Below are 16,323 nucleotides of genomic sequence, written 5' to 3' on the forward strand. Positions count from 1 at the left end.
TATTGTCTCTTAATGATGCGTTGAAGTCCCCAAACAGGACACTGATGTCGTGGGGGATACGCTTGTGAATGTGCAGGAGAGCTCAACATAAAATTCTGTTTTGGCGTAATTATCAGAATCGTTCGCCAGAGCATAACACACTAGAACCGGCATTTTGCATTGTTTGTGCTTGGAATGCGCTTTCAAATGTCTTTCACAAATTGCTTCGTGGGACAACAGGAATTTTCCTTCTATTCGTTCTTCACCACTCTGGATCAAGCGAGTCTCGGCCAGCCCTGCAATAGCTATCTTATTCTTGCATAGTTCTCTGGATAAGAGGTGTTTTGCTGCAACTGCATTTAGGGGGTAAACATTCCAGATGGCTGTTCTTAATCCCCTTCGACCAATAAGGTTAAACCCGTCGGTTTTTCTGACATTGTCAGCATGTCTGTTGACGCACTGGGGTTGTGATCTCAGAAAAGAGTCCGTATTCGACACTGATTTACCACTTTGCGTAACAATTGTTTTCAGTCGGAGGATCACTAGCCCAATCAACCCTAGGCCTGGGGCTTACTAAATACCGGGGTGGGCTAAACCCACCCCATGAGAGTCAGGCCACCCTATTTGGCAAGATTAGTTTTAACGTAGGTGGCGAGTCCTCTTATCCAGCGGGACTTGGCTACTTACTGATTACCAATTCCAAGAGCCGGACGAGTGCCAGGCGAAAACGTAAAACTTATAAATAATTAAAACTAAAAATTGTAAAAAAAAAACAGAATTACTTTACATTAGTACTAAAAACATTACACAACGAACAAGTCACATCCCTTTATTATGGCATATTTTAAAGTTTGATCAATATTAAAGAACTAAATTCAACAATCAGTTGCAGATTTATTGAAGTTAGCCGAAAATAAACCAAATTTAAAACATTCCATTTTCACTTGCCAGATTATATGTCTGATACCCACAATTCAGGGCTGCTACCCAGTGAGAAAAAATCACTAGATTTTATAGATTTTAGTGATTTTTTGTTTGATTTAGTAATCTCCTTCAATAATCTTGTGATTTATTTGCTGATTTAGTAGTTTTTTCTTTTGTTTAGGCAGCTTAAAATATCCCTAGAAATAGTGATAAATAGTTGCCTGTATAGTACTCTTAGTTAGCATGCAAGGTTGAGCCAATTTGTTAGTTTTCTTTCTTTTTTATAATGAATATTGGCTTGAACAGATTTTAGAGTAGTTTTTTGCATGACCCTGTAATGAGGTATATCAATGATGATTAATCTTTTTAGCTATATAGAAATCGTTTTAGCTATATAGAAAAAGATGTAGTTACACTTAATTTGCCAATGATTTGCTATTTAAACTTTTTGTCATCGATGTCCACGCGTGTCCTCTGGAGGATCTAGAGTAAAATCTTGGGGGGATGTGAAAAGGGTTCCAATAATTAACTTCTCGGAGGGGGGGGGAGGGGAAGTGACAAGGGTGCCAATAATTGAACAAATTGTCAAATGTATTTTAAAAGACTTAAAAACAGAAAAAAAAGAATAAGCGCACCAGAAAAAAATCTTAAGGGTCTGTGTCCCTCGATCCCTCTTGAATCTACCAGTGCTCGTGTCTAAGTTTCAATGGCATTCTATACCAATTTTAACTAATTCCTCTTTGTCTCTATAACTTTTATCCTTTTGTTTTTCTATCGGCCCATAAATTGTTCGCATAAAAACAAGTTCGGAGGTAAATTTGAGTTTTACCTCCCTGCCGGCCTAGAGTAAGTTGTTTCGTTTTTTACCTGGCTATAGAGCCTTGCGGGGAAGTAAATTTCGAACCGTTTTTGTTGTAAAATTTGTTGGTTGAATAAATTGATTGATCGGCGTATAAATTGCATTATGTTAATTCAATAAAATAATTCTTCATAAGAATTGTTCTTCTATTTTGATATCACAAAAGATTTAGTTCACTCCATAATAGCCCTAGATATGTAACCATTATAAACAATTAATTCGATACTAAAGAGCGCTTTGACCCTACGTTGAAAAAAAGGACCGTTTCATGGATTTTTTCTATACATATGTTTTTATTAGCTTTCATTTTAGATAAGCCTTTAATTGCCTAAGTTATACGTTATAGTCATAAGTTATAAATTGAAACTTTATTAAATACAAAACCTAGGAATATATTCATGAGATAAGATATTTGCTTTAAAAAGAACTATCAAGGACCCAGAAAGACCGAGTTTTTATCTTGGAGCAAAAAAACCCAACAAAATATAAAAGCCACAATAAAGTTACAAAAAAAATAAACTAAAAACATTTACTATAAAATAAACAAAATAAACTAAAAAAAACTAAAAATCCACTAATTCATTCACTGACTTTTAGTGAATCCCTAGTGAATATATATATCTTAAAAAGGGAGTTATGCACAACTAATGTTCACGAAAAGGTAAATATAGAGGATGAGAATTTAATTGAAAAGACTGATGAAATACTTTTTAAAAATTTTAATATTAAAAATGACAATGATAAAAAGTTCCCTTTCCTATATTGGACTGTAAAATTTCATAAGAATCCCCCTAAACCACGGTTTATTGCTGGAGCAGCTAAATGTCCAACCCGCATTGCTGCTACTGACCTCTCTTTAATTTTAAAGGAAATTGTAAATAAACTTAAAACCTATTGTTCTGGTATTAAAAAATTTTCGAATTTTAATCCATATTGGAGTGTTAATAATTCACTGCAGGTGATAGATTCTTTAACAATGGTTTCAGCTAAAAGAATTGAGTCTTTCGATTTTGCGACAATGTATACCAATTTATCACTTAATGTAGTGTTTGATAATTTAAAAACTGTTATCAAGAAATCTTTCCTCTTATCTAGTAAAAGGTTCTTAAACATAGACACTTATAATAAAAAAGCTATATGGGCAAATTGCTTTAATACTACAGTTAACTTGAGATGTTACAGCTTGGATATGATTTTTGAGTTATTAGAATTTGTTTTATACAATACTTATATAAGATCTGGGGGTGATTTGTACAAGCAAATTATGGGAATTCCCATGGGGGGGAATGCCAGCCCATTTATAGCTGACTTGTTTTTAAGTCAACTAGAATATAAATATATGATGGATAAGAATAATCCAATTAATTTAAAACATGCTTTGTCAAATAATAAAAGATATTTAGATGATATTTTATTCTTAAATTGTAAGGATTTCATTGATATTTCCAAAAATATATATCCATCAGAGCTTAATCTTGAGCCTAGTTATGGCGCTGGTCATGAAGATCATCTCTTAGATTTAAATATTAATATTTGTGATAATAATAAATTAAGTTTTAAAATGTATAATAAAACGGGTGATTTTGATTTTGATGTGATTAGTTTCCCATTCCCTGAAAGTAATATACACTCAAATATCACATATTCAGCGTTTTTCTCACAGTTACTTCGTTATGCAAGGATTTGTGGTAATTATATTTATTTTAAAAATAGATGTAAAATCTTAAGCCAAAAATTGATATCAAGAGGTTTTTCTGCAAATAAATTAACTTGGCAATTGAAAAATTTAGTTTTCATTATAACGAACTTTTAAATAAATATCAAAAGAATAATCTAGAAATACTTAAAGAAATTTTCAACTAATTTCGGAGGTTCGAGAAATGTTGTCGCAGCGCCATTTATTTTGAATTGTGTTTCTAATTGAGCGGATTTTTTTTTAAAAATTAGCCACATGGTAAAGATGAATTCTATAATTGTTTAGTTCATTCAGGTTTTTTGCAATGTGTTAATATTTGTGATTTGGTAAAATTTATAATATTTAGCTTACCTATTGTTGCTAAAAAGAGGGATATATTAACAGGATAAGCTTGTTTTGGTTCTACTTGGTTGTTTTACATTTGCTGTTTTTTTTTTTCTTTCATAGGCATGTATTTTGGGGGTGATACCTGACACGGGGATGCCATGGATATTCTGTCGTAGCCAGAACACTGTGCTGGGTAGAGAATTTAAAGTGGCGAAACCCTATATAGGCCAGTGTATTCTCCTGATGAGCCCTTGTGTTGGGTGTTGCCTCTGGATTATTTGTCTATATTTTTTTTCTATTGTTTGGTAAATGACGACCTATACTTATTGACGACATGACTGCCTGTCCATGGATTATTCTTTATGGTTGATTGTGTATGGCTATGCTGTTTGACCTATGTGATTATATGGATGAGTAGGGTTAAGGCCTCATTCAATTGCTGGTCTAGATTAATCACTAGTTTAGGAAAACAGTCTTCCATTTCTCCTTCTGTCTCTCTTTTTTTTTATGTGTTTGTGCTGTTGCATTGGTGATTTCTCTTTTCATGATATATATATATATATATATATATATATATATATATATATATATATATATATATATATATATATATATATATATATATATATATACATAGTACCGGTAGTACCCCTGGCACTCAGCAATTGTTAGGCTTCTATATATATATTGTCTCCTTGTAGCTTGTCTTTCTAACCACACACAATTTTAGCCTTTTCTTGATGACATGACGTCGCCACAGGTTCGATTCAACCACCCTGTGAAAAATACGAATTGAATCTTAAAGCCCTGGCCTATTTAGATCAAATTGTGGCTAATCATCGCTATTCCTTATTTTCTAACCGTAGACTTAGTTGTTAATTTTTGTTCAGACGCCTTTGTTAAAGATTTCCCCAAAAAGCGATTGGGATTCCATCTGAAACGAGATCTCGAACTGTTTAACCGAAGCACCAATTAAAGTTGTTCCAGGATAACCTTATTGGATATCATGTACGTCATTGCATGTCACTATCCCATATTCATTTAGGCCAAACGTTAATGCTTTCGTAATTAATTCATTGTGGATCTGTATGTCGTTTGAGTTGCTAGGCATAGAAAGAATGCTAAAAGACAAACTTAGTTTTTCCTTGACCATAAACCGAAATATTGGGTCAATATTATTCTTAAGATAAATCAGATAATGACTCTTTTCTCGCATTTTTACTAAGAGATAAAATAAATACTATATTAAAGTTGATGTTTATGTTAAGTTAATATATGCATGCAATATTAATATCTTATCCAAGAAGAAAATTAGGAATTTACTGAATGTTAATTATCCATATTTAGTCTTCCTATTATCTTGAATATATATCTTAAGAATTATCATAAATATTGAAAAAAAAGGTAATAAGAAAAAATTTTACAAAAATGTAATAAAAAAGGCAAAAAGCTCAATGTTAGAATAATTTTTGGAGCTGTAATTGAATTTTACCATTTTGAAAAATACGATTTTAAATACACAGAAGGGTACAATAATCTAACCTGAAAAACAAGCCTGTGGCAGCTGCAAACAGGGCCACATCAAAAGTTACTGAAACCGCCTCAAATATGTAATAAATAAATAAAAAGGTTAATTCATTTTTAACTAGAGAGAAACTTCAAAATACGACGGAGAGGGTAGCTTTTAAATTTGAAATGGCAATACCTATCCCACTTTCTAGGGCTAAGGTGAGAAAGAGGTTAAGATGGCTAGGCTACGTTTTAAGGATGATGATTGAAAGATAACCACGAAGATTGTGCTTTTTTATCAGCAATCTGGTACCAAAAGAAGAGCATATCGTACTCGATAGGATGGAAAAGTCGTAAATAATGACTTAAAGGAAATTTTAAGCTCATCTGGGGTGGGGAGGGGGATGTTGAATAGTGTAACTTTGAATGGATTAGGTTGGAGTAATTTCAAGAAATTATCCAGGATTTTTTTTTGGGGGGGGGGTAAATTTTTTTTTTAAACGTGTCAAAATTTGTTTAAATTCATTTTTGTGACGTTCTTACGAGTCGTAAAAACATTGGGGGAGTGGGCAAATGCCCCAGCCCCTCCCCTGGAACTGTTCTTGAGTGAGAAAGTGCTCATATATTTTTGCCTCAGGCGGTGTAGTTTAGTGATGAGTTCTTATTGGCAGTAGCAGATACCTATAAATTCAGCTTTAAAGTGACTTAGTCTAAGATATCAATCAAATGCAGCGATACACACCCAAAAATAGGCTGTGTACTTACCAAGCCTAAAGTCAAACCTGATATAGATGTACTCAGTCGGAGTCAGTATTTTACCTGTAAGGCAGGGGGCAAACCCTTCCTCTACCTCCGTGCACTGGACGAACAACTTCAAAATTTGAAATGAGAAGCCTCTGATAATGTTATATATTCTAGTGTATATTTTAAAACACAAACTCTAGAAAATTAAGCAGGTTATATATATATATATATATATATATATATATATATATATATATATATATATACTAGAATGTATAACATTATCAGAGGCTTCTCATTTCAAATTTTGAAGTTGTTCGTCCAGTGCACGGAGGTAGAGGAAGGGTTTGCCCCCTGCCTTACAGGTAAAATATATAATTCAGGAATTATAATTCTATAATTACTATTCTTTCTCTGCTACAAGGTCCGAAGACGGTAAGTTTCTTAACTGAGGCATCTCAAGCAGTTAGAAAAAGAATTCCCAATAACCTTTTCTTTTTTATTACAAGATTATGCTTTACCAGCCTGAAGCTATTACTATCGGCAACAAAAATACACTGTGAATGCGGTAAATTTCTTAACAAAGGCATCTCAAACAGCTAGAAAGGAATTGTCGATTCAACCTCTTCTAATTTTTTTACAAGATTATGCTTTACTAACCCGAAGCTATTACTTTCGGCAATTGAAATACACCCTAAAGACGGTAAATTTTTTAAATGTTAGCATCTCAAACAGTGTTCTTACACTATTAAGACGGTAAATTTTTTCAACAGTCAAACAGTTAAGTAAATTGAGTAATTTACACTTAGTTAACAATAACTAATTGAGTAAGTACAGTTAAGTAAGTTAGGTAAATTGATTTCTTTCAAACAGTTAGAAAGAAATTGCCAATACAACCTGTTCTTTTTTATTACAAGATTATGCTGTACCAGCCTGAAGCTATTGCTTTTGGCAACAAAAATATACTCTGAAAACAGTAAATTTCTTAACAAAGGCATCTCAAAAAGTTAGAAAGAAATTGTCAATACAACCTCTTCTTTTTTATTACAAGATTATGCCTTATTAACCTGAAGCTATTACTTCGGCAATAGAAATATACCCTGAAGACGGTAAATTTTCAATGTTAACATCTCAGTGTTCTTACACTGTGAAGACAATAAATTGTTTAACCGTAGCCTCACAAACAGTTAGAAAAAATTGCCAATGCAATCTCTTCTTTTTTATTACAAGATTATGCTTTACCAGTCTGAAGCTATTACTTTCGGCAACAAAAATACAGTCTGAAGACGGTAAATTTCTTAACAAAGGCATCTCAAACAGTTAGAAAGAAATTGTCAATACAACCTCTTCTTTTTTATTACAAGATTATGCCTTACTAACCCGAAGCTATTACTTCGGCAATAGAAATACACCCTGAAGACGGTAAATTTTTTCAATGTTAACATCTCAAACAGTGTTCTTACACTGTGAAGACGGTAAAATTTTTAACGGTAGCCCCTCAAACAGTTAGAAAGAAATTGTCAATACAACCTCTTTTTTTTATTACATGATTATGCTTTACTAGCCTGAAGCTATTGCGTTCGGCAATAGAAATACTTTCTGGTGACGGTATATTTTTTCAATGTTAACATCTCAAACATTGATCAAACACTTTGATGACAGTAGATCTCTTAATATTAGCATCTCAAAGAGTCAAAAAGAGATTGTCAATACAACCTCTTCTTTTTTTTACAAGATTATGCTTTAAAAGACTGAAGCCATTAATTTTGGAAATACTAATTCACTCTGAAGATGCTGAAAAAACTATTACGTTAGCATCTCAAGCAATTGGAAAGATACTGTTAATATAACCTATTTTTTTTATTATAAGGTTATGCTTTACCAAGCTGAAGCTGTTACTTTTGGCAATAGAAATAAAATCTGATGATGGCAACGATTCAAAGATTGCAATTAATCCAAGGGGTGCAAAAATATCCGCAAATACTCAAGGATTCTTTATTGCACAGTCAGCGGACGAAGTTAAACGGTAAGTGTTATGAAACATTGTTTACCGTTAAAACGCGTAATTTAAAAAGGACCTTTATTTTGAAAAAATCTAAGTTTCTCCTTGCTCGGGCAGTTATCTCATCAACTAAAAATACTCTTTTAAAATCTAAGCTAGGTCTTGGGCAACATTTTCCGTTACTGAAACTTGATTAACATTCAAAAAACTGTTTATTTATAGACTGTGGAACAATTATGTCTCTAAAACTGTATCAATTGTTGATTCTCTGGAGGGACACTAGAGGATGATTTTTGGTTAATTACATGTGTCTGAAATTACAAGCCTTCAGACGGGTCTTGGGGGAGGTTTTAGGAGTGAACAAGATTTGTAATTTTTTCTGCTGGGGTGTTGAAGTCCTGTTTTTACCCAATTTCCGCTTTTTGTCCCAATTTTGTATGCATTTTAAAACATTGCGAGAACCAAATTGCTAATTTTGAATCAAAAATTTTCAATCAAATTGCTAATTTGGAATCAAAAAAGGTATTATCATTCTGCAGGGTTCTTCAGGATTTACTGAATATTTAGAACTCTACTTGTGATAACTGATATCATAGTAACCCGGTTAATTCCCAAGTAAGGTCAAGAATGCTCCAAAAATGTATCAGATGGTTTTCTAATTTAAAATTCAAGTTCATAAATTTTTGTAAAGTGAGCATCCTTGGTTCCAATAAATCATAGAAAATCATAAAACAGAAGTAATAGATTCTCTCTGAGTATACTGGAAGTAAACAATGGAAGTAAAAATGGAAGTAATCTTGCGATTTTGTCAAGTGATCAAATGATTAATTAATTAAATTCACTCTCTTCTAACTGACAAAGGCATTGAATGATAATTTACAATCGAACTCATCTTTAGAAATCATTTTTTTTTTTAAGTAGAAGTCCTTTTTGGGAATATAATGAATACTTCACATTAATGTTCATGATTGAAGCTCATAAGAAATAGCAGAAAATCATGTTGGAGAAGCAACAGGTTTTACCTAAGAAAACTAGCAGGCGGTGTCTTCAAAATAACACTAGAACTACAAACACTGAAAATATATGGAGAAAGAGCCCCTCCCTGTCTAACTCTGCATCGATGCGGCATATTTTCGGAAATCTGACCATTTGCGTTTAATCTTAAATAAGAATTGAGGCACTAGAACTTTAGAACTAACATAATAGATGAGTTGATTCAAGCTCATATTATGAATAAGGAGTTCGTGATTTAACAACACTGTCGAGTACTTTAGACACATCGAATACACAAAAATAATAATAAATATCATATAAAAATAGTATCGGGGATGATCCTCTGCTAACGTTGGTTGTATGCATCCTTGCCTTAATTTTTTAATCTGAAATGATAAGAGAGGACTTTTTGGGAATTAATTTGAAGTCAGCCACTAGAAACAATAAAAGTTTAATCTTGCCATGATAAAGAAAAATAAAAATTTGAGTTCAAAATTTAGCGAAAGATATTTCTGTATTTACTGAATTTTGAGTTCAATTTAAAATCTAATTTAATTTTGGTCCGTTTAAAAATTTTAGTAAGTAGGTAGAAGGGGTTTCCTTTTAAGCATATTTTATTAGTATTATCATACGAATAGTGTATCCGCGGGTTGTTCCAGGTTTTACTGTACTGACATGTTTTACCTTAAATTACCCTAAATCGCAGCTTGGAGCGATATAAGGATATTCCATCGTTGTGATTCTTCAGTGATGAAACAAAAATTCGTTTGGTGTCATTTTATTTTACCTTCTAAGGTTGCCGCCTTGTTTTTGAAATTTGAGGCTTCAATACAATTTTGGGTCTTTGGGAAACAATGTACCCTTTTTGGTATTTTCATTGTGAAAACAGAAAAAAAAATAGGTATAAGCAAGCAAGTAAATATGATCTGCCTTTTTACGATTTTTATTTTCTCCAATTGAGTTCGTCTTTGAAAACATTATTTGTGTAAATTTAATGTTCTTTGTTGCAATAGCATGAGGACTTTGAATAAACTTTCATGAATGTTGGTCGTACAAATAGTAGAAAATCATATAGTAGAACCAGCAGATCTCCCCTAAGTAAATTGCATGCAAATATAATGTAAGTTTCTCCGAATCTGTGAAAACAGTAAGTAAGATTTGGTCAATTTTTGTGGGTTTAAGCAATATCTCTCTAGCATCCCCCCTCTCTGAGATCTTGAAAAGAAACTATCTGGTTATTTTTATTAAAACAATATTCTCATAAAATAACTTTTATATTTCCATTTTGTTTAATATTTTTTTCAAACAGAAAATTAGGCCTGAAATAGTCTTAAATACAAAGACGAGTACCTTTATACCATTTTCTTCTAATTTCCTGTACGTGAGAATTCCAAGTCCCTTTGTGCAGGCATTGACCTCAATGTGTTGATTTGATTACATTTTGGTATTTTTACAGCGTTTTTCTTTAGAATTGGGTTTTAACTGGGGATCTATCTGAAGATAGGAGAACAGTTGGGAAACAGAATCCATGTGGGAAATACATCTTTCATCCTAATATGAGTCCAAAGGAATATCCTCCTACCATTTTTGGGAAAAAAGATGAATTGTCACCTACAAAATTTATTTTATTTCTCCTCTCTTGATCGATCATCTCATCGCTTCTTTCCCCAAAGGTTATTCATCCATGAACAGAAATATGTTGCTACAAAGCTATCTCGAACTACCGCTTAAAAATCAGAACACATTTTTGGCCTGAGTTCAATTCAATTCAATCATATATATTTAAAAAAAAAAACACATTACCACTGTATATAATCTACAAGGAAACCCAAAAAGTGCTTGGCTAGGGCAGACACTTAACTAACGAATAATCAAACAATCAACAAACAGAAACAACGAATCGACTGGTTTTATCAAAAAAGAAAAAAAGGGGGGGGGGTGAAAAAGAAAGAAAAGAAAAAAAAGAAAAGACAAGAAAAAGACAAAAGATTGAGGGCCGCAGACAATTTTATTTTACTTTTCATTGGTTTAAGTGAGCTTAGAGAGAAAAGTATTTTAAAAGTTATGAAATTTGATACAGATTAGCCTTGTGGCTAATCTGTCTGATCAAATATCTTTGGGGGGGGATGGCCAAAAAGAAGCATGGGATGGTGGCTGATTGTCATTTGATCACTTAAAAAGGAGCTAGAACTTTCTATTTTCTATCAATTGAGTCCCCTCCGAAGTTTATACGAACATTAACCGGTTTTGATTTTGGCGATACTGGTTAAGTGGTTTTCGTTTCTTTTTGTTTTGTCTCTTTTGAAGTGTAAATCCGTTTCGATTGAAATGCAGGGTAATTGATTTTTTCTTCTTCTTCTTTCTTTCTTTTTTCTTTTCCTTTTCTTTTCTTTTTCTTTTTTCTTCTTTTTCGTATTGTTTTATATGTATGTGTATTGGGGTTGTAAGCCCAAACAAGCTTTGCTTCGGGCCATTTGCTTGTTTTGTTGTGTTATTTATATTAATAAACCCATCTTTCTCTCATTCCTTCCATATGAAGTGCCTCTGGAAAAAAAAATATTAGGCGGAAGGATATGGGCCCGTTACTATAGACAGCGCCAGAGCGTGGCCTCTTATTTTTGTTTGTCCCAAGTCTCACATATTTATTGATATTGACTTATGTTTGTTTTAAGCTTGGATTATTATTTGAATTTGTTTTTACTCGCCTTGGTTTATTGTAGCTCTTTGTTTTCTTTGAAATGCTTGTTTCCTGTGGAAAGCTTCTTTAAATTTATTTTTCTGAAATTAATTGGATGCTTTCTTGTAATCCTCAATGTTTTAGGCATTGTCCCCATGTTTTCTTTTTAAACTACTGCTCCTTCAATTTAGCTAGATCAGAGCAGAATATAATTCTTCATATGTGCCCACTTTCTGCCTCAGTCGCAATTTCGTTTTTTAAAATTCAGGTGACAAATGAAAACCCTGCATTTCAGTCTTCATTCTACTACTGCAAAAAAAACATAAGGACCGCCTCCTAAGCCCCTAGGTAGTCACCAACCGGTAACCACCCATATTCCTTTATAATAGTTTCTTCCATGGGCTCCCATAAGCTGAAGTTGAGGGGGAGGGGGCTTTACCTGGTTTAATCGGCACTCCCAATGCTGTATAATAGAAATATTAAAAAATTAAAAATATAAGACAGTGTTATTTGGGCAGGGGGGCTGGTGCCCCTTCCTATCCGTCTTATAGGTGCTCTTGGTTTCTCTTCAACATAGCTAGTTTGTCGTTATTGTACAATATCCCCTTAAGAATATTTAAACTTTCTTTTATGCTCCTCTTCCAGAGTGACTAAATTAATTTCACCTCATTTTGAGTGTTTAAACTCATTCGAGAAATGGTCGTGGAAAGCTTTGCTTGTAAATAGGATTCCAAATCGTTCGCTTACGTGATTCAACTTGATGGAAATGGTAAACAAATAGATAACAGATGCTCATCAGATTTATTTTTTTCATCATCACGATATCCAGGTATTTTGGGGATCAATAAAACTAGATAACTATCAATCACTGAAATGAGTTTGCTTTAAATAAGGTAGGACCAAAGCATTTGCTTAAGTATTCCAGTGTGGAAACTATTCTCCAATGCATTTAGAATAAACTTAGTCAGAATATTATCTAAGATCGTGCTATTGATGCAAAGATATAAAACAAACAATTTATTTGATAATAACTCATTTTTTAAATGAAGTTTTACTATCAATTGTTGAAATTAGTTTGCTTCAGATAATATGAAATCAAGGTATTTGCTAAAGTGTTCCAGTGTGGAAACTATTCTCCAATGCATTTAGAATAACCTTAGTCAGACTAGCATCTAAAATTCTACAATATTCTATTGCTACAGAAAAAAAATAGAACGAGTAATTTATTTGATAATGAGTCATTTCTTAGTGAAGTTTATCACTTTTGTAAACAAATTTCGTTTTAGAAAGACAACTTTTTCCCATTTTTGGTGGGTTCTTTTTCCCGGTTGTTCTCTAAGTTTGTCGTAGCGTCATCATCTCAGCCAAAATGTCTTGTTGTTAAGATTACCTTATGATCATAGCAAAAACAGTATTTTTTTTGGTTCCACCTCCTTTCTTTAAGTAGTACTAACATCTTTACGAAAGTAAAAAATATATTTATAAACAAATTTACACTTAAAGACAAACGAGTTTAAAAAAAATCCCACATTAACTGTAGAACAAATTACCCAAATCCAATATCTGTCTAACCGCTTTGCACAATGCTCTTCCGCCTTAGGGTAATCCTTCAACGGCGATTCCAAGAACATGGAGCTCAAAAATAAACTGTTTTACTTCAAAATATCCCTCTTTATAAAAAAAATAGTTGCTAAAAGTTGACAGCAATAAAAGGGGTCACCGAGACACGTCTACTAGACTTTAGTTTTACTTACACTCATAATCTCTTCTTTAACGTCAAACTTCACAGTGACCTTTTATGCTAGGATGTGACCTTTTCCATTAAAATTTTTTATTCTTCGAGGCATTGGTTGCTAATCATCATTGTAACTTTACTTAATTCGATTTGTCTGCTGTTAAACCAGAAAGTTTGTTGACGAAAAAGAGTGTTACTGCAATACTCTCAAGAGGTAATTTATTCAACTTCTGCAATAAACTTATTGACCTTCAATATGCTCGAGATTCCAATATGCGAGATTACAATATGCTTTCAATATGCTTCAATTATTTCAATATATTTCAATATATGCTTCAAAATTTTGATATTACTTCAGATATTTTGATATTGCTACAATATTTTGATATTACTACAATATATTGATATACTTCAATATTTGATTCAAAATATGCTTCAATATTTTTGTTTCAATATATGCTTCAGTATTCAGTATATGCTTCATATATATGTTTCAATATTCAATATGCTTCAGTATTTCAATATATTTCAATATGCTTCAATATGCTGCGAGATTTCAATATGCTCGAGATTTCAATATGTTCGAGATGTTTATTAATTTATTCAACTTCTGTGTTTTTTTTAAATTTATTCAGACCTTCAATATGCTCGAGATTTTATGTTCTCCAGCAGAGCTGGATATTTAATGCTTTTCTTATACTTTTTTGTATCTTATAATTTATTTTTTAGTGCTTGGTTTTATTGCAAAGCTTGCCACGAAGATGTTAAAGATGAAACATTGATTAAGAAATGCAAGTGTAAAAATTGTAAGTATTTTCTAAGTGTTAACGTATATGACTCAGCTAAATCTTAGACTCATTGTCTTATAATTACAACTTTTTGTCCATGGGTTTAACCGGTTTTTAAGTGCAGAGAGGATAAAGCCCTTTGAAGTGGCTGAATCCTGCATTCTGCACATTGTTCGAAAAGATTAGCATTTTTGCATCGATTAGCAAAAGAACTACTTTGCCTCCTAGTCCTAATCTAGTTATATCTTTGCTTACACCCAAATAATACTTTAAAAGTAAATATTGAAACTAAATGAAATAGTTTTATTCTAAAGATTTATTTTAATCACTGAAGGTTTGTTTCATCTAAAAGATTTGTTGTATCTATGTAATTAAAATATAGCATTGAAATTCATAAATTAAGAAATATACATATTAATTTATTTTGAAAGTTTTTTTTATTTTTGAACTATAAGTTTTTATCTCCTTTTCAACTACTTGTAACAACTATTAATTTTAAGTGACTGATACTGAACCACTATTTATTTATTGTTTTAATCATACTTTTGATTAATGCTTAGCCCATTCAACTTGTTATTTAAATATTTATTTCTACTTAATTATTGTAATAAATATATGAATTTTAAACTATTATGGTTTAAAAAACTAGTCGTAAACTATGTTTTCTTATATATTTTTATAAATCTTTATTATTTAAAAACTATCTCTTTAATATAAGGTTTTAATAAAGCCTGAACTGAAAGAGTACAAGAAAATTAAGAAGACAATGAAACTAACTTTCAAAAATTTTACTAAATGATAAATGTTATATTTTTGTGCTATTGATTTATGTCTAAGTTTTCTAAATCATTTCACTCATTCGTTGGTTATCAAAACACTAATAACCAAAACAATATGAGGGACTAGTGAAATTTAGTGCAAAAATTAGTTTTATATTTCAAACATGTTAATGTGGCCTCCGTTTTGTTATATTTAATAGTTTAAACGTACTAGAACGAAGGGCAGAAATTTACTAGGTAATTTTAACGAAATCTGTAAATAACCAGCTAGTACATACTTTACAATTTTTCAATCAAAATTTCAGTTTTTCTTCACTGAAAATATACTATGGTGTCTGGCATTACTTCCAAAATATAAACAAGAGCATGTGATTCAAAATAAATGAAATTGGAATTTTATCTGCTTATATATTCAGATTTGAAATTGATTATAGTTACAACCACTTCTGAGCATGTACGTGTATCATGCGCAACCAATTTGTACTCGAGCAGTACAAAAATAATAAGCGAAACCAGAATCAAAAGAGAAGATTTTATGTGTAGGTAAATTAAGCATGAGTATTTTCTCTTTGATTCCTTATCCCTCCCCAAAAAAAAATCCCCCAGAAAAAAATGTTCAAGCGTGTAGCGATTTTATCGACAATGAAAATTGTAATAATAACATGAAAACTGTTTTCAAAACAGTTTTAAGATACGATCGTATTTTGTTATTTCAAAAAGGGGGTCACAAGATCAGAGAGATCTAAATTTATTTATAGCCACAAAAAATGCTGCCACGTAAAAAGCTAATATTAATGCTTTCAATCAAGAATTTTTCTAGTTCCTTCAATCCATTGATGTGCCACCCTCCAGAAAGGAGGGTACAAAATATTTTATTTGTATCAACATCATTAACCAGTGAGGGAACTTGGGAACAAGTTAAAATTAAATTTTAAAGTTCAATGAAAGTTAAACTTCGGACAGTCAATTTTGTTAATAGGATGGGTATGGGTAGGATGGGTACATTTCTGCACTTCACAATAGAAATCCTTCAATTCACGCATCACCATGACACATTTGTTTGCAGCTTAATTGTACCGTCGATACGTTTATCGTGTATACGTTTATCGTGTATCGATACGATACACGTTTTTTGGGGCAAATATATTTTTATACTTTACCATCCTCGATCTTTTTTGCTTCTTATGAACCACGTGTCAAGATTGACTCAAATAAACCCCTCTTGAAGTCTTGGATAGAATTTAAATTTCACACAATATAACCTCAAACTTATGCTAACTACATGGATAAGCGGTAATTCAAGTGACTAGC

At 32.0% G+C, this 16,323-nt stretch overlaps 1 protein-coding gene across 27 annotated transcripts in view; it reads left to right on the forward strand.

Moving 5' to 3' along the window:
* LOC136041182 (calcium-activated potassium channel slowpoke-like) overlaps positions 1-16,323 on the forward strand; it is a 280,833-nt gene that overhangs the window by 159,457 nt on the left and 105,053 nt on the right. For all 27 annotated transcript variants that reach the window (XM_065725713.1, XM_065725714.1, XM_065725712.1 and 24 more), the window contains 2 exons: positions 7,909-8,064; positions 14,175-14,251. In XM_065725713.1, coding sequence (XP_065581785.1) covers positions 7,909-8,064; positions 14,175-14,251 — 233 coding nt within the window. The remainder of the gene's footprint in view (positions 1-7,908; positions 8,065-14,174; positions 14,252-16,323) is intronic.

The sequence above is a fragment of the Artemia franciscana genome, unplaced genomic scaffold, assembly GCF_032884065.1.
Source record: "Artemia franciscana unplaced genomic scaffold, ASM3288406v1 PGA_scaffold_1179, whole genome shotgun sequence".
Classification (NCBI taxonomy): Eukaryota; Metazoa; Arthropoda; class Branchiopoda; order Anostraca; family Artemiidae; genus Artemia; species Artemia franciscana.